Source organism: Oncorhynchus mykiss, chromosome 13, assembly GCF_057628025.1.
Source record: "Oncorhynchus mykiss isolate SJ-2025 chromosome 13, ASM5762802v1, whole genome shotgun sequence".
NCBI classification, from domain to species: domain Eukaryota; kingdom Metazoa; phylum Chordata; class Actinopteri; order Salmoniformes; family Salmonidae; genus Oncorhynchus; species Oncorhynchus mykiss.
In genome coordinates, this window is record NC_143034.1 from 51,262,613 (window position 1) to 51,281,953 (window position 19,341).

The following is a 19,341-nucleotide window of genomic DNA, read 5'->3' on the forward strand; positions in this document are numbered from 1 at the left end:
ATCTACTAATATGTGCCCTTAGCGAGGCATTTGAAACCTCTCTGGTTGAATCTGTGTTTTGAAATTCACTGCTTGACTGAGGGACCTTTTACAATTATCTGTATGTGTGGGATACAAAGATGAGGTAGTGATTCAAAATGATGTTAAAGATGCACTATGCAGAGATCACTCCACCTTTTCCTGGTTGCTAAAATGTGATTAGTTTGCATAATTTCTGTTTGTGACTGAACAAGTTTAGTGTAGAGAATCATTGTACCATTTTTTTTTTAAATCACTGAAATATATTTTCCATAACAGTATTGTATTTTTCTGCTGTTTGAAGATAGTTTTTGCATATTAACTTAAAAACAGGAAACATTGAACTAACATGAATTTGTTCAGTTCTCCCAAAAAGTTACATATTGCAGCTTTAAACACGTATTGCACACAGAGCGAGTCCATGCAACTTATGTGACTTGTTAAGCACATTTTTACCCTAGAACTTAGGCTTTCCATAACAAAGGGGTTGAATAATTAGACTTAAGACATAAAAAAATAAAATAATTGAAGTTGGAAAAACACCTCCATTTCAAAAAGGCTTTACGGCAAAAGCATACCATGCGATTTATCTGAGGACAGGTCCCAGCTTACAAAAGCATACAAACATTTTTCAACCATGTAAAGGAATTACAAAAGTCAGATTTAGCGATTTAAAATTTATCACTTACCTTTTTGAAGATCTTCATATGGTTGCGGTCACGAGTCCCAATAAATGTTTGTTTTGTTCAATAAAGTCCCTCTTTATATCCCAAAAACTCACTTTTGAGTTTTGTCTTTTTGTTCAGTAATCCACTGGCTCAAAGGCGGTCAAAACATGCAGACGAATACGTCCTAATATTCCGGGGAAAGTTTGTTGAAACATGTCAAACGATGTTTAATTAATCCTCAGATTGTCAATTGTCTAAATAATCGATAATATTTCAACCGGACAATAGCGTATTCAATAGAAAGGAAATAAATGAAGGGCGCGCAATCGGTCACGTGCGAAAACCAGCCACGTGCGAAAACAAGCTCTGCATTCTTCCTCAGTCCACTGAGAGAAAGGTCAAATTTTTCTTCATTTTTCAGAAAACAAGCCTGAAACAATGTCTAAAGACTGACATCTAGTGAAAGCCATAGGAACTGCAACCTGGGTCCTAACCCAATAGATACTCTATAGGCATTCAATTGAAAATGCCCACAGCAAAAAAATCCCACTTCCTGGAGGGATTTTCCTCAGACATTATTTTAACAGTTTTGGAAACTTTTTAGTGTTTTCTATCCAAATCTACCAATTATATGCATAATTGGAAATACTGCCCCCAAGCCATAAAAAGTTAATTGAGTCTGTAAAACAACAAAGTGGAGAAAGTCAAGAGGTGTTTAATATGAATACCCTCTGAAGGTACTGTATGTGGGATTTGTTAATGGGACAATTGATGGCTACAACCATCAAACAAGTAGTAGTTTTAAAGGATAACAGGTACACATTAGCTAAACTTAGCATTCTATTTATCATTATTCAGGTAATTTATCGCAATATGGATTTTTGTCCATATCCCCCAGCTTTAGTGCGTTGTATGTCTATGACAACCAATCTTTAATAGATGAGCCCTCCGTCACTGGGCAAAGACACAATCACAGCCATATTTACAATCTTAGTTTCTCTGTATAATGAGCTAAAACTAAGGGCCTCTTTATGTTCCTTTTCAACATGCTTGTTTCCAGAAAGGTTTTGACTCTGTTCCAATGTGAGTGGCAAGTTCCTATCTTGACTGCAGGAACATATTGATTTGCATCAATCAACACAAGCTAAACCAGCCGCTTACAGACATTCTCTTTTCTTTCATTCGTTGTCCTTCTTTCTCACATTGTTTTCCCCCCCAATTTTTATAGGCTAGCCTATCAAGGTATTCTTAATTCCCATTTGTTATGATCAGTAGACCTTCCCACTTGCACAGTCCCTGTCATCCTGTATACGGGTGGAAAATGGCAGTTTGTCGTTGATAAGCGGATTGGAACGCAGTGGCTGTCGAGTAACATGCTATACGTGACGTCAGAGCTCAGATTCTACGCTTCACAGCACCGTATCGGTTTTGACTGACGGCTATTCTAAACCTGAGCACAGTGCGTGACAAGTTTCCCTCATCCCGCCCGCTAAATGGGCTACATTTTGAAATTGTCTGGGAGAGGAGTTGATGTGTTCTGAAAGATGAGACATTGAGTGTTTTTATAATGCCGCTTTGTCATACAAGCAAACCAAACACCTGTGAGTCCAAATGTGCACTTCACATTTCCATATTTGAAAACATGTCATTTACAGTATAAACATTTATGATCGCTATGTTTGATCCAAAGGATTACATGCGTTACATGCTTACTGAACCAGCCGTGTTGCGAGCGCTGCAGAGTAACTTGAGTAGAGAACACGCAACTTTTGTATGAGTTCAAACCCTTCTTGCACCTACTGCAATGAATATTCTTATTATGTAACTGAATGTATACAGAGTATTTTCAGATTTCGTTATTGACAAATGCTGTGAAAAGTACAGTAAATGGACATAAAATCAACAGCGTAATGTTTGGATTCAGACTTGTACAAGGTGAACTGTTTCCCGTCATTTTCAGCTTTCTACCATGGTCATGAATATTTCAATGACTGGATTTTTTTGAATGACTTCTGTATCAATTAATATTCCAAATCATCACTTATTTGTAACTCCTCCACATTTCTCTGGGAATGTTTACAACATGACTCACATCTTAATTGGAATCTCATTCAAGGAAGTAAATAGGGATGTCAATAATGCAGTGTGAAATATTGACAGTTCCGCCTCTTAGAACTCCAAGTGCGGTAAATAATTTTTGTTTTTAGGATAAAGCTATTCTCTGAACATTTTATTTTAATACACACACACACAGTGCCTTGCGAAAGTATTCGGCCCCCTTGAACTTTGACCTTTTGCCACATTTCAGGCTTCAAACATAAAGATATAAAACTATTTTTTTTGTGAATCAACAAGTGGGACACAATCATGAAGTGGAACGACATTTATTGGATATTTCAAACTTTCTTAACAAATCAAAAACTGAAAAATTGGGCGTGCAAAATGATTCAGCCCCTTTACTTTCAGTGCAGCAAACTCTCTCCAGAAGTTCAGTGAGGATCTCTGAATGATCCAATGTTGACCTAAATGACTAATGATGATAAATACAATCCACCTGTGTGTAATCAAGTCTCCGTATAAATGCACCTGCACTGTGATAGTCTCAGAGGTCCGTTAAAAGCGCAGAGAGCATCATGAAGAACAAGGAACACACCAGGCAGGTCCGAGATACTGTTGTGAAGAAGTTTAAAGCCGGATTTGGATACAAAAAGATTTCCCAAGCTTTAAACATCCCAAGGAGCACTGTGCAAGCGATAATATTGAAATGGAAGGAGTATCAGACCACTGCAAATCTACCAAGACCTGGCCGTCCCTCTAAACTTTCAGCTCATACAAGGAGAAGACTGATCAGAGATGCAGCCAAGAGGCCCATGATCACTCTGGATGAACTGCAGAGATCTACAGCTGAGGTGGGAGACTCTGTCCATAGGACAACAATCAGTCGTATATTGCACAAATCTGGCCTTTATGGAAGAGTGGCAAGAAGAAAGCCATTTCTTAAAGATATCCATAAAAAGTGTTGTTTAAAGTTTGCCACAAGCCACCTGGGAGACACACCAAACATGTGGAAGAAGGTGCTCTGGTCAGATGAAACCAAAATTGAACTTTTTGGCAACAATGCAAAACGTTATGTTTGGCGTAAAAGCAACACAGCTGAACACACCATCCCCACTGTCAAACATGGTGGTGGCAGCATCATGGTTTGGGCCTGCTTTTCTTCAGCAGGGACAGGGAAGATGGTTAAAATTGATGGGAAGATGGATGGAGCCAAATACAGGACCATTCTGGAAGAGAACCTGATGGAGTCTGCAAAAGACCTGAGACTGGGACGGAGATTTGTCTTCCAACAAGACAATGATCCAAAACATAAAGCAAAATCTACAATGGAATGGTTCAAAAATAAACATATCCAGGTGTTAGAATGGCCAAGTCAAAGTCCAGACCTGAATCCAATTGAGAATCTGTGGAAAGAACTGAAAACTGCTGTTCACAAATGCTCTCCATCCAACCTCACTGAGCTCGAGCTGTTTTGCAAGGAGGAATGGGAAAAAGTTTCAGTCTCTCGATGTGCAAAACTGATAGACATACCCCAAGCGACTTACAGCTGTAATCGCAGCAAAAGGTGGTGCCACAAAGTATTAACTTAAGTGGGCTGAATAATTTTGCACGCCCAATTTTTCAGTTTTTGATTTGTTAAAAAAGTTTGAAATATCCAATAAATGTCGTTCCACTTCATGATTGTGTCCCACTTGTTGTTGAGTCTTCACAAAACAATACAGTTTTATATCTTTGTTTGAAGCCTGAAATGTGGCAAAAGGTCGCAAAGTTCAAGGGGGCAAAATACTTTCGCAAGGCACTGTGTGTGTGTCAAAATTAGTTAAGATCTATAATTTATTATCTACAGTGCATTTTGAAATTATTCAGACCCCTTGACTTTTTCCACATTTTGTTACGTTACAGCCTTATTCTAAAATTGATTGAGGGGGGGAAACTATCTACACACAATACCTGATAATGACAAAGCAAATAAAGGTTTAGAATTTTATATATATTACACACACACACACACACACACACACACACACACACACACACACACACACACACACACACACACACACACACACGGGGGTAAAAACTTATTTAGTCAGTCACCAATTGTGCAAGTTCTCCCACTTAAAAAGATGAGAGGCCTGTAATTTTCATCATAGGTACACTTCAACTATAACAGACAAAATGAGAAAAAAAATCCCAGAAAACCACATTGTAGGATTTTTTTTTAATGCATTTCTTTGCAAATTTATGGTGGAAAATAAGTATTTGGTCACCTACAAACAAGCAAGATTTCTGGCTCTCACTCGTTACCTGTATTAATGGCACCTGTTTGAACTTGTTATCTGACAGACACAGGAAACATTCTTGCCACAGCTCGCATTGATGTGCCATCCTGGATGAGCTGCACTACCTGAGCCACTTGTATGAGTTGTAGACTCCGTCTCATGCTACCACTAGAGTGAAAGCACCGCCAGCATTCAAAAGTGACCAAAACATCAGCCAGGAAGCATAGGAACTGAGAAGTGGTCTGTGGTCCCCACCTGCAGAGCCACTCCTTTATTGGGGGTGTCTTGCTAATTGCCTATAATTTCCACCTGTTGTCTATTCCATTTGCACAACAGCATGTGGAATTTATTGTCAATCAGTGTTGCTTCCTAAGTGGACAGTCTGATTTCACAGAAGTGTGATTGACTTGGAGTTACATTGTGGTGTTTAAGTGTTCCCTATATTTTTTTGAGCAGTGTATATATTTACATAAGTATTCAGACCCTTTACTCAGTACTTTGTTGAAGCACCTTTAGGAGTGATTCCTGCCTCGAGTCTTCTTGGGTATGACGCTACAAGCTTGGCACTCCTGTATTTGGGGAGTTTCTCCTATTCTTCTCTGCAGATCCTTAAGCGCTTTCAGGTGGGATGGGGAGCGTCGCTGCATAACTATTTTCAGGTTTCTCCAGAGATGTTTAAGTCCGGGCTCTGGCTGGGCTATTCAAGGACTTTCAGAGACTTGTCCCGAAGCCACTCCTGCGTTGTCATGGCTGTGTGTATAGGGTCATCGTCCTTTTGGAAGGTGTTCTTTCGCCCCAGTCTGAGGTCCTGAGCTCTCTGCAGGTTTTAATCAAGGATATCTCTGTACTTTGCACTGTTCATCTTTCCCTTGATCCTGGCTTGTCTCCTAGTCCCTGCTGCTGAAAAACATCCCCACAGCATGATGCTGCCACCACCATGTTTCACCATAGGGATGGTGCCAATTTTCCTTCAGACGTGACGCTTGATATTCAGGCCAAAGAGTTCAATCTTGGTTTCATCAGACCAGAGAACCTTGTTTTTCATGGTCAGAGTCTTTAGGTGCCTTTTGGGAAACTCCAAACGGGCTGTCATGTGCCTTTTTACTGAGGAGTGGCTTCCGTTTGGCCACTCTACCATAAAGGCCTGATTGGTGGAGTGCTGCAGAGATGGTTGTCCTTCTGGAAGGTTCTCCCATAGCCATAGAGGAACTCTGGAACTCTGTCAGAGTGACCATCGGGTTCTTGGTCACCTCCCTGACCAAGGCCCTTCTCCACTGATTACTCAGGTTGGCCAGCTCTAGGAAGAGTCTCGGTGGTTCCAAACTTCTTCCATTTAAGAATGATGGATGCCACTATGTTCTTGGGGATCTTCAATGCTGACACTTTATTTTGTGTGTGTACCCTTCCCCAGGTCTGTGAATCAACACAATCTTGTCTTGGTGCTCTACGGACAATTCCTTCGACCTCATGGCTTGGTTTTTGCTCAGCCATGTGGGACATTTTTTTTGTGCGTGTGTGTGCCTTTCTAAATCATGTTCAATCAATTTAATTTGCCACAGGTGGACTCCAATCAAGTTGTAGAAACATCTCAAGGATGAACAATGGAAACAGGATGCACCTGAACTGGATTTTGTGTCACATAGCAAAAGATCTGACTGTATGTAAATACGTTTTTTTATTTTTTTTATTGTCTTTGCTTTTTCATTTTTTGGGGGGGTTGGTGTAGTTATAAAATACAATTTAATTGGTTACATGCTTTGTAGACAGTCGGTGTAGACTAACAGTGAACTGCTTACTTACGGGTCCTTTTCCAACAATGCGGAGTTAAAGAAAAATGTGTGTGAAATGGTGACGTGGATAAAAAGAACAAGTACAAATAACATAAAATGGCTATATATTAGAGGTCGACCGATTTTATGATTATTGGAGGACCAAAAAAGCCGATACTGATTAATCAGCCTTTTTTTATATTTTTATTTTATTTATTTGTTATAATGACTATTACAACAATACTGAATGAACACTTTTATTTGAACTTAATATAATAAATCAATAAAATCAATTTAGCCTCAAATAAATAATGAAACATGTTCAATTTGGTTTAAATAACGCAAAAACAAAGTGTTGGAGAAGAAAGTAAAAGTGCAATATGTGCCGTGTAAGAAAGCTAACGTTTAAGTTCCTTGCTCAGAACATGAGAACATATGAAAGCTGGTGGTTCCTTTTAACATGAGTCTTCAATATTCCAAGGTAAGAAGTTTTAGGTTGTAGTTATTATAGGAATATTTCCCTCTATACCATTTGTATTTCATTAACCTTTGACTATTGGATGTACTTATAGGCACTTTAGTATTGCCAGTCTAACAGTAAAGCTTCCGCTCCTCCCTGGGCTCGAACCAGGAACACAACGACAACAGCCACCCTCGAAGCAGCGTTACCCATGCAGAGCAAGGGAAACAACCACTCCAAGGCTCAGAGCGAGTGACGTTAGCGCGCGTTAATAGCGTTTCAAACTAGCTAGCCATTTCACATCGGTTACACCAGCCTCATCTCGGGAGTTGATAGGCTTGAAGTCATAAACGGCGCAATGCTTGACGCACAACGAAGAGCTGCTGGGAGAACGCACGAAAGTGCTATTTGAATGAATGTCTACGCACCTGCTTCTGCCTACCACCGCTCAGTCAGATACTTAGATGCTTGTATGCTCAGTCAGATTATATACAACGCAGGACACGCTAGATAATATCTAGTAATATCATCAACCATGTGTAGTTAACTAGTGATTATGATTGTTTTTATAAGATAAGTTTAATGCTAGCTAGCAACTTACCTTGGCTTACTGCATTCGCGTAACAGCAGTGTCCTTGTGGAGTGCAACGAGAGAGGCAGGTCGTTATTGCGTTGGACTAGTTAACTGTAAGGTTGCAAGATTGGATCCCTCGAGCTGACAAGGTGAACATCTGTCGTTCTGCCCCTGAACGAGGCAGTTAACCCACCATTCTTAGGCCGTCATTGAAAATAAGAATGTGTTCTTAACTGACTTGCCAAGTTAAATAAAGGTGTTAAACAAAAAAACTAAAAAAACAATTGGGCCAAATCGGTGTACAAAAATACCGATTGTTATGAATAATTAATCGGCCATTCCGATTAATCGGTCGACCTCTGCTGTATATAGAATAACATGGCTAAATACAGGGGGTAACAGAACCGAGTTGATATGTAGAGGTATGAGGTAATTGAGGTAGCGATGTACTGTACGTATAGGTAGGGGTCAATTGACTAGCAGCGGCTTTTGTGGCCTAAAGTTTTAGTAATGGGGGGATCAATCATTACAAATTACAATATTTTTGGTATTATTAATTTTTTAGCTAGTCGTCTGTACCTGCGCCAAAACTCCTGTATTTTCATCCTATAGCTTGATCTCAAGATTATTTTTAAATACTGAGCCAATGTTTTTAGCACGTTTATTTCCCTGACAAACTATTTTTTTCCCATTCTCTCTCCTCTCTCTGTAGCATACATATAGTGAGCAATATGTTTGGAACATCAAATCGCAATACATATAGAATCATGAGAATTTCAATACATTGTCACGCCCTGGTCTTAGTATTTTGTGTTTTCTTATTTTGGTCAGGCCAGGGTGTGACATGGGTTATTTATGTGGTGTGTTTTGTCTTGGGGTTTTTGTAGGTTATGTGATTGTGGTATAGTAGTCTAGGAAAGTCTATGGTTGCCTGGAGTGGTTCTCAGAGGCAGGTGTTTATCGTTGTCTCTGATTGGGAACCATATTTAGGCAGCCATATTCTTTGAGTGTTTTGTGGGTGATTGTTCCTGTCTCTGTTTGTTTGCACCAGATAAGGCTGTTTAGGTTTTTCACGTTACGTTTAGTGTTTTTGTATTGTCATTATCTTTATTAACCTTTCTGATCTCCCCATCCCGGATCCGGGTTCGTGAATACAGACTCAAGCTCATTACCATAACGCAACGTTAACTATTCATGAAAATCGCAAATGAAATGAAATAAATATGCTAGCTCTCAAGCTTAGCCTTTTGTTAACAACACTGTCATCTCAGATTTTCAAAATATGCTTCTCAACCATTGCAAAACAAGCATTTGTGTAACAGTATTGATGGCTAACGTAGCATTTAGCATTAGCATTCAGCTGGCAACATTTACACAAAAAAACAGAAAAGCATTCAAAAAAATAATTTACCTTTGAAGAACTTCAGATGTTTTCAATGAGGAGACTCTCAGATAGCAAATGTTCAGTTTTTCCTGAAAGATTATTTGTTTAGGACAAATCGCTCCGTTTTCTGCGTCACGTTTAGCTATGAAAAAAACCCTGTATCCAGGATTGTGTAAATCTATCAGCAAGCTCATTAGCATAACACAACGTTAACTATTTATGAAAATCGCAAATGAAATGAAATAAATATGCCATCTCTCAAGCTTAGCCTTTTGTAAACAACACTGTCATCTCAGATTTTCAAAATATGCTTCTCAACCATAGGAAAACAATAATTTGTGTAAAAGTAGCTAGCTAGAGTTAGCATTTCGCGTTAGCATTTAGCGTTAGCATTAGCGTTAGCATCCAGCACGCAACATTAACAAAAACATAAAAGCCTTCAAATAAAATAATTTACCTTTGAAGAACTTCTGATGTTTTCAATGAGGATACTCTCAGTTAGATAGCAGATGCTCAGTTTTTCCAAAAAGATTCCTTGTGTATTAGAAATAGCTCCGTTTTATACATCACATTTGGCTACCAAAAAAAACCATAAATTCAGTCCTCAAAACGCAAACTTTTTTTCCAAATTAACTCCATAATATCGACTGAAAACATGGCAAACGTTGCTTAGAATCAATCATCAAGGTGTTTTTCACATATCTCTTCATTGATACATCGTTCTTGGACACATGCTTTCTCCCCTGAATCAAATGGTAAAGTAGAAGCAGCTGGCAATTGCGCACCGAATTCGACGCAGGACACCAGGCGGACACTTGGAAAATGTAGTCTCTTATGGTCAATCTTCCAATGATATGCCTACAAATACGTCACAATGCTGCTAAGACCTTGGGCGAACGACAGAAAGTGTAGGCTCATTCGTTGCGCAATCACAGCCATATAAGGAGAGAATGGAAAACAGAGCTTCAGAAATTCTGCTAATTCCTGGGTGATGCATCATCTTGGTTTCGCCTGTAGAATGAGTTCTGGGGCACTTACAGACAAAATCTTTGCAGATTCTGAAACTTCAGAGTGTTTTCTTTCCAAAACTGTCAAGAATATGCATAGTCGAGCATCTTTTCGTGACAAAATATCGCGCTTAAAACGGGAACGTTTTTTATCCAAAAATGAAATAGCGCCAGATAGCTCTAACAGGTTAAAGATGTATGAAGATAACCACGCTGCATTTTGGTCCGATCCCTGCTACACCTACTCTTCAGAGGAAGAAAACCTTAACATACATATGCTACTGGCATCTAAGTATCGTGATAATATCTTATCGAAAGCTCCCTGGCAATTCCGAGCCCTATTGGTTATGTGGGCAAAGAAGCATTTTTGATCAAATTGGGAAATTACAAAATCATCCTCTGTTTCTTGCAATTATCTGTTAAACGAAATATATTCTCTAACCGTTAGTTTCATAATTACCATTATATTGTTAGGGGAGTTCCGCTCAGTCATATATAGATCACATTTGACGTTAACCTCAGTTCTCTGACACTGTTGGTGTCAGTTCTGCATTTGCGTGCCCTGACGTCAGGGCCGGTCCTCAGCGGGGCAGTTATCTGCACCTCTCTCACAGTAAACTCACCCACTGAGGAAGTGTGAATGGGAACGTCTCAAAAGGATTTTCATGGCGCTGACTCATGGGAAGCCTTTCCTGCAATTGCTTGCAGTCCATCTTGGGTGTTATTATTTTTTAGCTTCTCTTTTTCTTGTTTTTGTTACGGCTTGCATTACTACATTTCAGTGTCTGACTATCTCTGCTGCTGTGCTTTAATTTTGGTATTGACGTTCAGGAGGTTTTCACTGGTCTTAAGCTTTGGGATTCCTTCCTCAAGTGTGTGTGTGTGTGTGTGAGAGAGATAGATATATCAATCTGAATTCAAGACCAGACGTTGTTCTTCACAGTCTTGAGAAATCCCTAGAACCTTCCCAGATTCAGGTTTAATAAGCTCCAGAATATGACCATTTGTCTTTCACACTGTTGAGGAGTTGTTGATACAGCCTAGCCCAGGGCTATTTAACTATATTCTTACAGATGTGTGTTTTTAAAAAAAAAGTGAATTGCAGGCAGGCCAGACATTTTCCACATGCAGTTATTCTTCGAAGAAATGTATTAAAAAAGAAGTGCGTGCCCACACACCAATAAAGCACTTTTCTCAAAATTAAAGTGGAGGGCGCTCAAACAACGTAAGTTGCGGTGCATCCAAAACATTTTTCTCATTGTAAAGAACAAGGCGCAGTGCTCGCTTACTATTTTAGCTATTAAAAGATAAGGATCCGCCCCTTTTTTTTACTTCCAATTCTCCTCTAAAATGACACCCAAATCTAACTGCCTGTAACTTGGGCCTTGTTGCAAGGATATGCATTTTCTTGGTACCATTTGAAAGGAAACATATATTTTTTTTTAGATTGTGAAAGCAATGTAGGAGAATATAACACAATAGATCTGGTAAAATCTTACAGAAAGAAAAAAACAATCTTTATACAAAAAAATACAAGTCTTTGAAATGCAAGAGAAAGGCCATAATGTATTATTCCAGCCCAGCTGCAATTTAGAATTTGGCCACTAGATGGCAGCAGTGTGTGCATAGTTTGACTGATCAAATGAGCCATTGCATTTGTTCAAAATGGTGTCAAGACTGCCCAAATATGCCTAATTTGTTAATTAATAACTTCATGTTCAAAACTGTGCACTCTCCTCAAACAATAGCATGATATTATTTCACTAGTAGCTACTGTAAATTGGACTGCAGTTAGATTAACAAGAATTTAAGCTTTCTGCCAATATTGGATATGTTAATGTCCTGGGAAATTTTCTTGTTACTTACAGCCTCAGGCTAATGTTATGTCAGCTCAAACGTCCTGTGGGAGGGACACCGATCCCGAAGAAGTTTAAAGATAATTTTAAAATGACCATCTGAAAACCTAAGCATCTCAATAAATAACACAAACATATGTCAAATCAGGAAGTATTCTTTGAATTAATTTCCCTCAGTCATTAGGTGTGTCTTACATATTTTCTTTCTCACACTCCCTTCTAACGAGTATTTGTGAGTCTGAGGGAAACAGAAGGCAAATATGTGTTCCTGAGTCAGAGTTCAGGAATGGGGTCATAATATTTTATAGTTTAAACTGTTCAAATGTTAGCGACAAATTCATATGAACAAAAATAGACGGTAGAAACTACACTATAGACGACCACCAAAGTACTTGTCATTTTGGCACTGAATGTCCGTATTTTGGCAGGGATGTCTTTTTTATTCATTTTCAAAATTGATCACAGGGCTAAATTAATAAATGGGCTGTATCTGGGCTGCCAGTAGAATAGCCTTGGCCTTAAGACTGCAGAGGAATGCAGTCTTGAGACGAATCTCCTCAGTTAGAGCCCAGCTTGATCCACAGCCCAAGATTTACAAAACCTCAGTTTGTTCAGCGTGTTTTGCCTCCAGTTTCTTGCAGGTGAGGGTTGTCTATTTGGATTGGTTAGCTCTTAATTGGGTCAAGCCCAGCTTACGCCAAACAGAGGTCCTCTGTCAAACAAAGTTAGCCACCAAAGTCCTTGACATTAACTGCGCAAGTTCATCCTATGCCCAAAAAAGGTACAGAAAAAACAACTTTGCGGCCTCTCCCCACTCCTCCTACATTTGCCTCAAGCTAATATAAGCCCAATGTACGTCAGGAAGCCAGAAAGATACATTCACCTATAAATAATGGGTGTGAGTGGAGAGTAATGGCAGGGGTTGGATTAGATTTTTGGCAATGCACAGACTGCTGCTCTACTCTTTTCTCAAACTGAGATACCTAGCTGATTCCCACTCTCCTTTTGTCAGGTTGGAATTCTCACAAACTGCCTTTTAGCCAATTGTAGTCATGTTTGTTTTGGAGTGGCAGGTGGTGCATCCAGTCTATTCGCAGCTTAGAGAGCCACAGCTGGTCGGAGCTGGTCCGAGCTGGTTGCCCAATGGGGCAGCCCAGTGGCAGAAGTTCAAAAAAGCACTTGGCTCTTGTCAATATGCCAAGCAGCAACTGTCCTTTAAATTGGACTGTGGATTCTCTGTCTTTAAGAGAAAGTTAACTTCTAATTAAGGCTGTCTTTTTCATTTTGAATCTGTGTTTGCTATGTATTTCAACGAGGCTAGAGCTACTGGTTAAGGAGAAGGAGGATGCTTCTTAATATGCATATATCACTATAGTGAAGGAGATTTACCACACACACAGAGTTTGGCTACACATTTAATAGGGCGCATTTTAGTTGGCACGGATGGAAGGTCCTATCACATCTGCTGTGGTCCAATGGGGACTGGAGAAAGCCCCCTCTTTGATTGGTCCCAGGGGCCAAGTCCCTCATAACCGTTTGAGTTTAAAATGGCGCTGTGACCATCTGAGAATAAAGTGGCTAACATAGCCAGGAATGGCTGATTTTTGGGATTCCTGGTGCAATGTCATCCATTGTTTCACTCTCCAATCTGAACACATCAGGCCATTAACAGTTGTTTATTAGCCCAGCTGCTGCCCTTGGTGGAGTCACAGACAATATTATGATCGAAGTGTTTATCATTTGCGGCATTTTATTCTGAATAATTTAGCATTATTGTGTGTGTATATATAGATGTGTGTAGGTTGCTTTGATTCTATACAGTGATGGTACAATATGAAAATGTTGCGTTGCAAATGTATTTTCATGCGCATTTTGTCCTGCTGGTTAGTACTTAGCCTGTAAATGCTTAATGGCTACTCATCCAGAAGCAGCTAACTCATGAAATAACTTTTTAACATATCTGGTGCAACAAATTGTGCTACACTTGACATCTGTGGAGTCTAACCCACTTTGTGTTGGTGGAATGGTGACCCGAGTGAGCTGCTGATGCAGTTAGCCTCGATAATAATTACTTACCCCTAATGTGCAGAAGCGTTTGGTGCTAGCAAAGCTTTTCTGATCATTTGCAGGATGTGAGTGTTTAACTGACTTTGTGTCTGCCTGCATTAGCCATTGTTGCTTGTCTGTCCTCGCACTTCAAGGTTCCAATGGGGTCGCTGTACCCCCCCCCCCCCCCCCCTTTCCATCAGCAATCCTCCACCCCCCTCGGCACTGGGAACAGCACTCGATTGGCTCAGTGCTATTTGAATGAACAAGGCCCCCTCCATTCCCTCTCCTCTCCCTCCCTGCCTTCTCAAACACCCTCAGCTCTCGTCTCTATTTATAGCCCTAGCCCCGCCCCTCCCCTGCCACTCGGCAGCTATTTCCAGCCACCCTGAGCAGCCCAGTCTGTTTGTAAACTCAGTACCGCTCCTCTTCTACCTCTGTGATCTGCAACACAGCGGGGGGGGGGGGGGAATAAATGAACAAATTAAAAAAAACAAAAGGAGATCTAGGCTAGGGGACAACCCCTTTTTTGGAAAGACGCTGCAGGTTTTCATTCGTCTACCACTGGTTGAGGTGATGGGTGGTTCTGGCACGTTCTGACTGCTTTCTCCTCTGTGGCAGATGCAGAGTGCAGCAGCGCTGCCTTTGCGACGAGAACGAGGAGGACACGCTGCAGTAGGAGGAGAGACTAGGAGGTTAACATTCAATGCTGTCAACAAAAGTCTACCTCCCGAACACCGTCTACACAACCTCCTAGTGATCTATTTTCAGCTTCACTCTCTCTCCCCCTCTTCTCTATCTCGCTCCTCCTTCTCACTCTCCTCTCGCCATTCGCTGATCTCTCCCGTGGCGCTCTCAGATCTTCGCCGACACAGTGACAGCCAGACTATTGAGCTGACTGTGTCCACGTCTACTCTGCTTGCGACACAGACGACTGGTGCTTTTTGGACGAGATTCGCAGATAAAAAAATTTTGTGTGCTGCCTGCTATTTATTTTCCCCAGCTTGACAGTTTTTCATGCGTGGTGTTTTGAGAAGCCTACGTAACTCTAAGAGGGCGGTGTGTATTTTAACTTTGCTCCTCTGAGTGGTTCAGTGCTGGTCTTCTCGCCTCTGGCCAAACTACTTGTTTTGTTTCTTCTGTAGCCTTTGCTGTGAACAACTCTCACTGTTCACCTGAAGACACTACAGTTCTGTTTTGAGCCATGGAACTTCAAGGATCTCTCTCCATCAGTAGTTTCATCTCTAGAAGAGGAATTCTGGAGTTTTCTTTAAAGATCTAAGAGGGATTTTGCAGTGTTCACCTTCTCATCTAGTCCAATGTTTTCTCTCATTTTCTGCAACTGAAACTTGCCTGGATAGTGTTTTTTTTGTTTTCCCATATGTGTTGGAAGGACACCCTTGCACTGGCATGCTTTTAAGGCCCACCGTGCCGGGGCTGTGCGCAATGTTGCAGACCATCTATGAGACCGAGTCCTGCTTCTCCTCAGACGCCGTGTCCAGCAGGGAGCAACCTCTGGAACTGCTGCCCCAGTCCCAGGTGTCTGCCATGCCCAGTGCTGGTGAGTCATGCAGGGGGTTGAGGGCAGAGGGTGGGTGGGTGCATGTCTGAGCACCTGAGAGGATGCCATTTTTTTGTAGTGTTTTGTAGGTGTAGTGTTTTTGTCTGTTACCCCATGTTATTGTTGAGGCTGCTTTTGAGGGAAGGACTTTTAAAAGGAATGCATAGAAACTGACTACGGCCACTCAAGTTTTGGACTCTTGTCATCTACAGCTTCTACGTCCTAGTGTGCGCTGAGAGGATGGGGGGGATGGATTTACTGCTCACCCGTGCTTAAATCAACAGAGCAGAACGGCTATAGAGCAGCATGTGGGTGGTTCTCTTGCATATGCTTGTTTACCCGACACCTGTTCAAATAAGTGGATGTGCGCATTTTCTTTGGTTTTCTAACCTTCATGAATTGTCCCGCTGGCACTGACCTTGGTACGGTTAATTTGTGAAAAACATGACTGGATCGTGCTGACATTTGGTAATGGTGATTTAGTCATGTTTTAAAGAGCTTTTAGAATCTGGGGCAGGACCTTTTTGGGGACTTTACCTGGTTTGTGTGTTCCTGTAAAATAGGTCCTAGATGGATGGGTAGATAATAGGCTAGGCAAAGGCTGTTTCTTTAAATAAGGTGTTTCCTATTACAATGAGCATACGTGTTCTATCGTGTCAAGGACTATGCTCAAGATAAAGTTGGCGCTAGTAAAGGGGGGAAAAAGTAGTGAGTTTACAAAATGCACCAAAGTTTTTCTGCTCTGACTGTCTTGACACCTTGTACTTTAATCCTGTGAAAAGTTTTTGTAACTTTAGTAGAATTTCCCTCGAAGTGTGAGGTGCTACTGAAGGTGTTTTTGCTCAGGTTTGTAAATGCCAGCCTGTTACAAAAACTGGACCCTGTGAAGGGAGGTCTTTGTTGTCCACAGACGCAGTAGACAAGTCCTTAACACTTAACATGTTTATTAAAAAGCTCCACCATCAAGACCACAGGAAATAAAGGAATGCCAGGTCCTTTTGATCGGCTCAACCAGGATCATAAAGTGACGGGGACCTGACCTGCGGCAACAATGGTTACCCTCCACCGGAAGCTTCCTGGCTGCACCTGTTTTAGCAGTGTTACCGTTGCTCAGTCCAGACATATAGGTTTTATGATGATCCAACCTCACACGATATCAGTGGTTTCCTCATATGATAAATCTGATTTGTTACTGTTTCTCCAGACATACACTACCGTTCAAAAGTTTGGTGTCGCTTAGAAATGTCCTTGTTTTTGAAGAAAAGCAAAGAAAATTGTCTATTAAAATAACATGAAATAGATCAGAAATACAGTGTAGACATTGTTAATGTTGTACATTTCTATTGTAGCTGGAAACGGTGGAATTAATTTTCATGGAATATCTACATAGGCGTACAGAGGCCCATTATCAGCAATCACTCCTGTTTTCCAATGACACGTAAACTAATCCTAGTTTATAATTTTAAAAGGCTAATTGATCATTAGAAAACTATTTTTGCAATTATGTTATGACAGCTGAAAACTGTTCTGATTAAAGAAGCAATAAAACTGTCCTTCTTTAGACTAGTTGAGTATCTGCAGCATCAGCATTTGTGGGTTCGATTTACAGGCTCAAAATGGCCTGAAACAAATAACTTTCTTCTGAAACTCGTCAGTCTATTCTTGTTCTGAGAAATGAAGGCTCTTCCATGTGAGAAATTGCCAAGAAACTGAAGATCTCGTACACCGCTGTGTACTACTCCCTTCACAGAACAGAGCAAACGGGCTCTAAGTACATTAGTGTCTAGTTTGACAAACCGATGCCTCAAGTCCTCAACTGGCAGCTTCATGAAATAGTACCCGCAAAACACCAGTCTCAACGTCAACAGCGAAGAGGCAACTCTGGGATGCTGGCCTTCTAGGCAGAGTTGCAAAGAAAAAGCCATATCTGACTGGCCAATGAAAAGATTAAGATGGGCAAAATAATCAAAGTTTTGAGGTGCTCGGATCACAAAGAACATTCGTGAGATGTAGAAAAAAATGAAAAGATGCTGAGGAGTACTTGACGCCATCTATCAAGCATGGTGGAGGCAATGTGATGGTCTGGGGGTGCGTTGGTGGTAGTAAAGTGGGAGATTTGTACAGGGTGAAAGGGATCTTGAAGTAAGGCTATCACTCCATTTTGCAACACCATGGTATACCCTGAGGACGGTGCTTAATTGGAGCTAATTTCCTCCTACGACATGACAATGACCCAAAGCACAGCTCCAAACTATGCAATAACTATTTAGGGAAGAAGTCGTCAGCTGGTATTCTAGCTGTGCTGGCCATTCCATTATAGTCAACGGATCTCAACCCTATTTGAGCTGTTGTGGGAGCAGCTTGACCGTATGGTACATAAGTGCCCATCAAGTCAATCCAACTTGTGGGAGGTGCTTCAGGAAGCATGGGGTGAAATCTCTTCAGATTACTTCAACAAATTGACAACCTGAATGCCAAAGGTCTGCAAGGCTGTAATTGCTGCAACTGGAGGATTCTTTGACGAAAGCAAAGTTTGAACACAATTATTATTAATTGTTATTTCAATTTAAAATCCTTATTTATAACCCTGTCAACTTCTTGACTATTTCCTATTAATTTTACAACTCATTTCATGTATGTTTTCATGGAAAACAAAGGACATTTCTAAGTGACCAAAAACTTGGAACGGTTGTGTATGATAATCCAACCTCCATGACATCAGTGACTTGAAGGGCTCCATAACTGGTGCTGACCATTCTAATCGGCTAGAGGTGAATCTATGCCCTTGCTCCTTCCATATGCCCTGATGTATTGAGACTCATCTGCCATTTACTCCATGATGTGAACTGTGGTTAAATAAGTAGCAGGCATACGACTGTCTACCCTATACCTTTTAATGGTTTGCCTTTGTTTCTGTGCCTGGTGTATTTGTTTGTGTGTAAGCTGCATGCTGCTGTTTTGTCACTGGAGAAAAAGTGTCATCAGGTGGCGTGTGTGTTGGTTTGACTATCACTGTGGACAACAGATGGCTCTGTCTGATTTTTAAGCGGGCATTCTAGTTTACAGGGAAAGGCTTTGTGTGCGACTGACACAACCAGTGCAGTAGACTCTTGCTGCATATGGTAATTGATTTGTTTTTTTGTGTCATTTTTACCCCTTTTTTCTACCCAATCTCGTGATCACCATCTTCTCCCTGCAACTCCCCAATGGGCTCGGGAGAGGCGAAGGTCGGGTCATGCGTCCTCCAAAACATGACCCGCCAAGCCGTGCTTCTTAACACCTGCTCGCTTAACCCGGAAGCCAGCTTGCAAGCGCCCGGCCCGCTACAAGGAGTCGCTTGAGCGAGAGGAGTCAAGTTAAGCCACCCCCCCCCCGGCCAAACTGTCCCCTAACCCGGATGATGCTTGGCCAATTGTGCGCCGCCCTACGGGACTCTCGGTCATGGCCGGTTGTGACACAGCCTGAGAACGAACCCCAGGCCTTAATGACGCCGCAACACTGCGATGCAGTGCCGAAGACCGCTGCGACACTTTAGAGGCTTGGCAATATTTTGTATTAATCAAACCTTGATTTAGATCATGGAAAAGCAGCACTTACTGCTGCAGATCAGAGGGAATAATTTGGGATTAGATGGATTACAGATTTGCAACTGAATGGG

General features: G+C 41.1%; 1 protein-coding gene across 11 annotated transcripts in view; it reads left to right on the forward strand.

Moving 5' to 3' along the window:
• The window catches only part of hdac5 (histone deacetylase 5), an 85,788-nt gene that overhangs the window by 15,275 nt on the left and 51,172 nt on the right, over positions 1 to 19,341 (forward strand). For 2 of the 11 annotated variants that reach the window (XM_090196508.1, XM_090196511.1), the window contains exon 1: positions 14,665 to 15,683. The exons of 7 other annotated variants lie outside the window; for them this stretch is intronic. In XM_090196508.1, coding sequence (XP_090052634.1) covers positions 15,533 to 15,683 — 151 coding nt within the window. In that variant the 5' untranslated portion in view covers positions 14,665 to 15,532. Of the gene's footprint in view, positions 1 to 14,664; positions 15,684 to 19,341 lie in introns of those variants that run through there. 2 more of the 11 variants (XM_090196509.1, XM_090196507.1) reach the window with 2 other exon arrangements.